At 36.7% G+C, this 9,455-nt stretch overlaps 1 protein-coding gene across 1 annotated transcript; it reads left to right on the top strand.

The window, feature by feature from the left end:
• Window positions 1-957: 957 nt before the first annotated feature.
• Window positions 958-8,569, top strand: IMMP2L (IMP2 inner mitochondrial membrane peptidase-like (S. cerevisiae)). The gene is made up of 2 exons (XM_009574351.1): window positions 958-1,092; window positions 8,462-8,569. Exons 1-2 carry the CDS (start codon window positions 958-960, stop codon window positions 8,567-8,569), a joined length of 243 nt encoding a protein of 80 aa, XP_009572646.1.
• The last annotated feature ends 886 nt before the right edge of the window (window positions 8,570-9,455 follow it).

The raw sequence follows: 9,455 nt of genomic DNA, 5'->3' as shown, positions 1-9,455 counted from the left end.
ATTGTGGGGCCCAGAACTGCACACAGTACTCAAGGTGAGGCCGCACCAACGCTGAATACCGCGGGATAATCACCTCTCTTGACCCCCTGGTTACAGTGTGTTTGATTCACCCCAGGATGCGGTTTGCCCTCTGGGCTGCCAGGGCACACTGCTGGCTCATACTGAGCCTGCAGTTGACCAGCACCCCCGGACCCCTCTCTGCAGGGCAGCTCTCCAGCCACTCCTCTCCCAACTTATACTTGTCTCCAGCATTGCTCCATCCCAGGCACAGAATCCGGCATTTGGTATTGTTAAATTTCATGCCATTGAGGATTGCCCAACGCTCCAATATATCTAGATCCCTCTGCAAGGCCTCCTGTCCCTCAAGAGAGTCAACAGCACCTCCCAGTTTGGTGTCAGCTGCAAACTTGCTAATGGTGCATTCAACTCCTGCATCCAGATCGTTGATAAATATATTGAATAGAACTGGCCCTAGAATTGAACCCTGAGGAACACTGCTGGTGACCAGATTTTGGTTGTCAACTTCAACTGAATGCTCTGTAATTGATTATTTCAATCATCTAGTTGATGGTTTTTTTCAGAAATACGTAATTACATTTTGTCTGGTTATATCAGTTTGCTTCTTGCTTAGCTGAACTGTTATCATTGAGTCATTTTTATCAAGTACTTCTGCTAGCACCAGATCACAAGAAATGGTCAAATTAGCTAAAGGGTAAATATTAAGTATCAAGCTCTCTTCTGTAGAGTAAACGTCTAAATTCTGATGAAGATTTCTGTTCTTTCTCATTCTCCTGTACATATTCTTTTTTTTTTCACTGTGGATATTGGGAAATCCTAACAGATAAGGTAATTAATTTATTCTTAACTGCTCCTTGTTGGATTACTACAATGTTGTTGTTACTTAAAATTTGTTTTATAACAACTTTTTTTTTCCATTTTCTTCATATTTTTCAGATTATGGCACACGCTCAAGGTTTGGGGAAGAGATACATTAAAGCCTTTTTTAAAGGTTTTTTTGTTGCTGTTCCGGTAACGGTGACTTTCCTGGATAGAGTTGCCTGTGTAGCAAGGGTAGAAGGAGCATCAATGCAGGTATTGTTGGAAATATCTTTTGTGCGTCAGGAATTAAAAAGTGACTGTCCACTGACAATAGCAAGGTGGAAAAAATCTTTTTCTCAATTGTTATTAAATGATGACATTGTAGTATGGAATAGTTTAATTTCAACTTTGTTAAACAAATACCTTTATGATGTGAAAAGAAAAGCTTTTGAGAATGAAACATGCCAAAATTCTGTCTCAGTAAATGGAAAATATACAGATAAGTAATGATAAAGATTTTTTTTTTAATATCTTCCTAGTCATTTAGAAATAAAGATTTCTTTTTTGAGCACTATCTTTTGTCTCTTGGAATTGAATTGATGACTCACAAAGAGGCTTTATTAATTTTTAGTAGCTGTATTATAGTAATTGTAAGGCAAAAGCGGTTCTTGTTATACTTGCTCTTACTAATGAACAAGTATGGCACCATTTCAGTGAAGAATACTGAAAATGACACAAACCTAATATTAATACCTATGCTTATCAGGACATAAATATCAGTTCACTGTTTTTACTTTGGTTATACTGAATGTTTATACAGTGTAAGCAAATAAATATAAATAGTCTGTGTAACATATAGAAGATAAATACTCATGATAGTGAACAGCTACTTTACTTCCTCTGTTATTGGGACTTGAAAAATATATGTTGTCATGTAGTTAGCCAATTTTTGTATTGTTACTTTGCATCTTAAATCATATGCACTGCCTATTGCTGTGCATCACCACTGATAACTATAATTTATTTGTTCCAATGTTGCAACATTCCAATTAGCGGAGACTAAGGATTTTATTCTTGGATGCCACGCCCTCTTTTCTCATTATCTGAGTAGGCTCAGAACCTTGAAGAGAGGTTTCACAGCAATAAAGACCAGCTGCTGGAGTTTGAATTGTGCAGCATTCAGGCAGACAAAACTTGGGCTAGAACCTGGGCTTGGCTGATTTGTGTTTAATGCTATAGAAAAGCATGGGGTGGGGAGGCGGGAATAGCAAGGTGGCATTGTGCCTTTTGTGGCAGTCTGTAATCTAGTGTTTAACCTCTGTCAAGAAACCTCAGCTGGTCTAGAAGGCAGCTTTCACCTCAAGAACAGGGACCAAAGTAAAATCATTGTACTCCAGTAATTCTACAATCCAAGACCACAAGTTAGGTGTAATGTAAGTTACCTTTGCCCTTTTCATGAATGTTATTCTGATTATCATTGGTGACCAATCAAAAGTAGGAGAATGTCAGGGCTTACAGTTGCAGAGCCAGAAATTTGCTCTAGAAAGGAGAAGAGGATCAAGAAACTGGGAAAAACAGTTTCATTCTCTTTTTACTATCTTCGGACAGGAGAAATTGAAATATATAATACAGCATCTATATAAATACAAAATCAGCCAGGTGAATAAAACTCACCCATTTTCCATCTCCCCATTTTTTGCCTCTGTTGGGATCCCCATTTTTTGCCTCTGCTGCCACATGCAGCATTCAAGATACAGATGCATCTTTAATTTTATGGTTTTGATGGGGTTTTGGGGGGGATTTGGGTTTTTTTTTGCTACTAGTGAGCATGACCTGAGCATTTAATTTTTGAGGGGCTGTTTTTTTAGCCTTTCATTGTTTGGTCTTTTCTGCCTCTGACATAATGTTCTGTTTGACATCCATTCTTGTTTCGATAGTTTTACCTCAGTAGCTGGAAGGAAATTTTCTAGATTTCCCTACTCCACAAGTCTATTGAGCTGCTCTGGTCAAGACCTCAGTTTTATGTTTCCTTTGAAGTCAAAGTCTCAAGTGTTAGGGAGTGCTTCTCTACTCACTCTACTAACTATAGTTAACTGTGTTTTATCCATGGAAGATTTGAAAAACACTACAGTTATTTGCTCAGATTTATTCAACCTGACAAAGAAGGACATGGACTCTTTGTAGTGGCTAGGGAAAGCAATATATATTCAGTGGGTGATTAAAATCTAAGCTCTTCCCTTGATGTGTCTGTTGACTAAACATTCCTTCTGTTGCTTGAAGTATGGGTAGCTTGAAAGCTGACATTTCTAATTTTACTGACATCTCAGTGTCTGTGAAATTGTCTCTCTGGTTTTATTCCGGACTGTAGCACTGAAATAGAAGTTTGTTTTAAACTTCTATGCCTATGGATGTTTTTCAGATTACAAAAAAACTTCCTAGTGCTTTTAATAAGTTACTAATTGCCTTGCCAAGATTTATTAGGCACCTAACTAAGTCTGACAGGGACATAATTATAAGGAATATATCCCTCTCCTGCAGAGTAGCTTGAAGGAGTACTGGTCATCCCGTTGCAATTCTGTCTATTTACTGTGTTCTCTGAAGAGTGATCTATGTTGAATATATCTGAAAACTATGGGTATGAGGGAGAGTGAAGTTCAGTCAGCCTGTAGTCATATATCCATCAATCTCATGCTTCCAATGATATCTTATTGTCTCAATTTGGAGATACCATGGTATGATTCCCAAGAATTTGTTTGTAATAGACCTCTAAAACATCTAGCTGGCTTTGTGTACTCATCATTGTGGCTCCTGATGAGCCTTGTCATGGTTTAACCCCAGCTGGCAACTAAGCACCACACAGCTGCTCGCTCACTTCCCCCACAATGGGATGGGGGAGAGAATTGGAAGGGTAAAAGTGAGAAAACTCATGGGTTGAGATAAAGATAATGTAATAGGTAAAGCAAAAGCCTCGCATGCAAGTGAAGCAAAACAAGGAATTCATTCACTACTTCCTGTTGGCAGGCAGGTGTTCAGCCGTGTCCAGGAAAGCAGCGTTCCATCACGCTAACAGTTACTTGGGAAGACAAACGCCATCACTCCGAACGTCCCTTCTTCTTCCCCCAGCTTTTTATGCTGAGCATGACGTCATGTGGTATGGAATATCCCTTTCGTCAGTTGGGGTCAGCTGTCCCAGCTGTGTACCCTCCCAACTCCTTGCCCACCCCCAGCCTACTCACTGGTGGGGTGGGGTGAGAAGCAGAAAAGGCCTTGGCTCTGTGTAAGCACTGCTCAGCAATAACAAAAACATCCCTGTGTTATCAACACTGTTTCCAGCACAAATCTAAAACATAGCCCCATGCTAGCTACTATGAAGAAAATTAACTCTATCCCAGCCAAAACTAGCACAAGCCTGAAATTAAAAGTTCTGACAAGAAACAAGGAATAAATCTCTGTGTCATGCTCACTCTCCTACTCTTGTTCTCTGTTGCACTCTCTCTGCCTCTCCCCTTTTCTGTTTTTGTTTTGGAGCAGCCTTACTGCTGCTTAATAGTTACTGACAATGGTAGTACTTTTTGACGCTCTGGCAAGCACACTGCATAAAGGTTCTAATGAAAACACAAATTTTCTGATTTATTCCCAGTCAATTAAGACAGACTTCATGCATTTCATTGTCTCAAGCTGATTTTGTGTTTCTACAGTGCTTTCAGCCGCCTGTCATAATTCTTTCACTTGTGCTGATTTCAGTGTATATGAGTATTAACTCTAACCTATAGGGAATAACAGTGAACTATTGCAGTTTATATTTTTTCAATTGTTTTAATTGTTTCATTACCTTCTTTTTTGTTCCCAAAATTACTGTTTTTCGAATCCTCACATGAGGTGTCTTTTGTTGCTTAGGATTTTACAGACTGATGTGCTCATCCAGCATTTTGTTAATAGTGGGTTTCAAGTGAGTAACCTGTTTACAACATTGAATGTAAGTGACACAAATAACTGGTAATATGATTTCTTAATTGGCTGTTGTGGATTTTTTGTGACTCCTCTTGTAATGCTGGATGCATATTTTAACATGTTTGCTATCATACGGACATCTTTTTTTACATCTTGATATTCATTTATGGTTTTTTTCTATCAAGTTTCATTGCTTGTCTGGCATTAGGAACTCTTCATACATAATGATGTGGAAAAGGGAACCCCCCATGGATATATAAATTTGTAAATTCATTAAATCAAATGGACTGTTTTCAAGTGAGATGGAAGTTGACAGTGTATGTGCAACTTTATATGCAAGTTCTGTTGCAAACAGTTCAGTGCCAAGAATTATAGCAAGTAGCCTGACCAGCAATCTCTGACGAAGCACACTTGTTTCAGCAGCAAACATTATTGAATGTTCTATTCCATTATGCATAATAGCAGTTGTAATTATTCTGTGGCAGTTTCTCCTAACTTTATCATTAGGATTACTCTACCTAAGCCTGTGAGCTCATGTGAATATTCTTTCTGTTCCCCAAGCTATAAGTAAATAAGTTGTGACCTTCTGGTATTCAGTAGCAGCATAACAACTATCAAGTTAATAATTATATAGTAAAAGGGCATGCTTTTACCCTTCTACTTACGGAACCTCCTGTCCTATGAGGCTTCATCGTATGGCTGGGGATCTCAATTTGCATGCTTTTAGCATTAGCTTAGTTAGTAATTGGAAAGAGCGAATGTTTTGTGACTTATGCACCACAGTTCTAAATTAAGACCTGTGTGTCTCATTTGTAGCAGGCTATTATGCCAAGAACTTGGGCAAACAAGTTATAATGCTTCAAGCTAGAGGAAGGAAGAAGGCCCTGTATTATTTTGTTTCTTATAAAAATAAAGAGCCCTTGTGAGCCTATTTATTGACTACTTTTTCAGAAGCTATATTTTTGTTTTGCTAGAGCTGAGACCTTACTATTAGTAAAAATATCATGGGGAATAAGTTGTCTCTGAACACACTGCATTAAATTCTTTCCACACTTTTTGTTGTGGAATCACAATTTATGCTATTTATGTTAGAGAAAGACTTGCTGAAGGATTTAGATTTTTTTTTTTTTAATGAAAGACTGTAATTGTTGATGTAAAATGAAAGTTGTCTCCTTCTAGTTTTCCTTACATTTCTTCTACCAAAATAGTATTTTTGTCTGTGCATTTTGAATATGTCAGGTTATTTTGTTGGAAAGAAAAAAAATATTCTACATTGTCGTATTTATCTCAAACATAATTCTAATATGTAATGAGTTGGATATCCACTCTGTATGTCAAAACCACACGAGCAATGTGTTGTTAAAAATAGCAAGCAATATGGTATTACATTTAGAGTGCTTTAAGTTAAAAAGATTATGCAATATCTAAATGTATTTAAACTCTACAGCATTTCCTTTGTTTAAATACAGAAAACAGTAGGAGTCAACTGGGATAATGCAACTAGGCCAATATTGTAACTACCTGGTGTATTTCTTTGTAAGATGATGTTGATATAGTTGCGAGGAAAAGTTTGTGAACATTCATGTAAATCTTTTCTAAGTATCAGCTGTGAAATCCATTATCTCTTGGAGCAGTGGGTTTAAAATTTCCATTTGTTTTGATCTTCTCTTTCAGCCCTTTAAGATACTCTTGAGTACCAAGCAGTTTACTTTGTGAGAATATACCATATGTATGATTCCCACTTTGTAAGATCTGCTTCTTTGCCTAATGTCTAGTACCGTTCTTAGCATCTGGCCCATATGTGCCTGCATTTGGTAAAATGAGTATGACTGTGAATTGTTTGTGAATGTGTATGTAAAGAATTTGTATGTAAAGACACTATCCTTTGGTGGAAGATGCTATGAAGGTGGAAAATAATTCTGGAAAATCCTGATTAAAAAAATAATAATCAAATATCTGTTCATTAGCTTCTAGTTTTCATTTACCTTGCTGTTGTAATGCATAGACTCTAGTAAATAAAGTAACGATGAGTGTTAATGTACTTACAGCTTAGACTTGGACCATATTTCTGTGGATTTTAATGTGATCTGCTTTGATCCGCAGACTTACTTGATTAGAAATTTGCCCACAGCTCAAAATGTAATTAGCCTTGTTTGCTGTTTAGCTAAACATATTGTGTCATTTCCTTCCCGCCCACCCCTATTTATTCTTTTGAACTGCTGTATTCTGTACTGATCCTGTGAATTACACCTATTCAGGACCCCAGCACGTTTGTTGCACATTAAAAAGCTAGTTTTTCACAAGTCTCATTTGAAAAAGGTCTTTATCAACTGATCTGGCTAGCAAAGAAAAGATGATTGAGGAAACTGTAGTAAAGAGAAATCAGCACTTCCAAATAGCTTTGAAAGTTAAAAATAAATACTAAGTATCTATCCTGGTTTGGGAGCATAGTTTTACTGAATAAAAATACAATGAAATTTAACACTGTGTAATCACTGGTGTTGAGAACAGTTGATTTCAGTCTTATACCTGGATTGGTTTGCTCATCAAAGGTACTATCAGTCTGGGGAGGGGAATCTTGGAAGTGAATGTCTAGTTGGACAGAATGTCTGGAGGGCCAAGTTATACTGTTAGGTGAACACTGAAAACCTCTTCTACAAAAAATAAAATTTTAGCAAATATTGCAGCTATCATACTGATAAATGAGGGACTGCCTAGTCTCAATACTCTGCTTTATTAAATATGTCATCTAACTCTGGAGTCTAAACTAGAGATCATCTGCTGGCCAACTTGGAGATACCGTAATTGTATTTGAAGAGTCTGAAAAAACTTACTGAGAAATAAGCTATCAAAAGACTTTAGTCTAGATTACTCTTAAATACTTTCTGTCTAAGAAGAGGAGTATTTGTACTGAAATAACACCTGCGAAAACTAATGAAGACAGTACTGTGATGGGCTACTTCCTTCCTCTGCTGTTTCTGATGGGTAAACTCAGACCCAGCATTAACCAGGTACTCTGGTTTTGTACCACATCACACAAAATAATTATGTGCAGTTCTGTGTACCTCCTAAGACTCTGTAGTAATTACTTGCTTTTTTAAACGTTGAGATTAGTGAACAGTCTCATTTCACTGTATGGTTCTGTGAGAGTTCATGCTTTTTTGTATCCTGTTATGGAAGGTCCACATTTACTGGCAGCGTCACTATATGCTGTAGGTATAGGGTTTGTTTTTTCCCTTTGCAAAGAGTGCTGAGATTAGTATTGTAAAGTACGTATTTCATTTTTAGTGCATTATGCTTGTATAAGCAGTAAGATGCCTGCAGAAAGTTTGCTTTTTCTTGGAATTAGTGTTCTTGGTTCTCCTTTGTTTTTAATATTAAATGATACGCAGTAATGGCAATCGCTTCTTTTCATCAGGCTCGTCATAAGTATGTATCCTGTGTAATTTAATTTGCATGCAGTAGTGCATTGAAAGATGTGAACTGCAGGTTGCCATAAATTAATGACATTAATAGCATTTAATAAAGAAATGTATTTTCCAGAATACAACAGATTCTTGGTCCTTTTATAGTAAGTGGGTGCATTTTTACTGATTTTAATGGATTTCACCTGTTGATGGAATGGGAGTTAGATGGAAGATTCATAAAGGAAATGTAGATCTAAAGCTGTTTTTTTTCCCCCATCTCTCAGCCTTCTTTGAATCCTGGGGGAAGACAAGCATCTGATGTAGTGCTCTTAAACCACTGGAGCATTCGAAATTATGATGTACAACGTGGGGACATTGTGTCATTGGTGTAAGTAATTTTGCACACATTTCAGTACATGCTTATACAAATCTTGAACCATTGGTATTTAATCTAGAATACTCTAAGTATATATATGAACAAGGAACATAATTTTTTTAATAATGCATTATTGTTATTCCTATAATCGGTTTTCAAAACTCAGCTGTTCAAAGAATGCATTACCAAGTTTTTACTTGAAAGAAATGCAGTGTAAGATATTATGTGATAAAGTATATGTATGTACCAAAACTGCCAAGAAAAAAGAGCTGTGAGATAAAGAGAGACAATAGTTAACACGTTATGTGGCTTAATGGAGTATACTTTTTAAGTTGTTTGGCTATGCGCTCGTATTTGTGAGAAGAATAGTGTTTCTTTACCAAAGAATGCTAACTTTTTTTTTTCCTGGAGAAATCTGGCTACTGAATAAAATTTTAAGTAAGATCACAAGAATTCAACCATCTCTATAAAGGACAAATGTAGCAAAAAAAAAGTTTTACAATTATAATGGGGAGGTCTATGTATCAAGCCAAAAGGTGGCAGTGTTTTGCTGTTGAAAATATTCAAGACTAACAGAGGACAGAAACTCCATTTCAGCCTTAGTGTAATATAGAAATGGAATGTCAAAGTGTGCATAACTGACACAATGATATAATACATACTCATGCTACATGCTTGGATAGTTTATGCTTAAGGCTTTAGTTTTGTAAGTGAAATGCACAATATGTAGATTATAACAGAACTGTCTTTGGAAGCTGTATTATCTGGCTTCCTTTTTGTCATATATCTCTTCTAATTGTCCTATTTTTTTGCCTACCTCTTCACTGTTGTGGTAATTTGTATGACAGTTTTCATTACCAGCTCTTAAAGCAAACTCCCTCATGTAGTCTTTTGTTAGAAAC

The sequence above is a fragment of the Fulmarus glacialis genome, unplaced genomic scaffold, assembly GCF_000690835.1.
Source record: "Fulmarus glacialis isolate BGI_N327 unplaced genomic scaffold, ASM69083v1 scaffold21273, whole genome shotgun sequence".
NCBI lineage: Eukaryota > Metazoa > Chordata > Aves > Procellariiformes > Procellariidae > Fulmarus > Fulmarus glacialis.
This window is presented reverse-complemented; position numbering and strand designations above follow the sequence as displayed.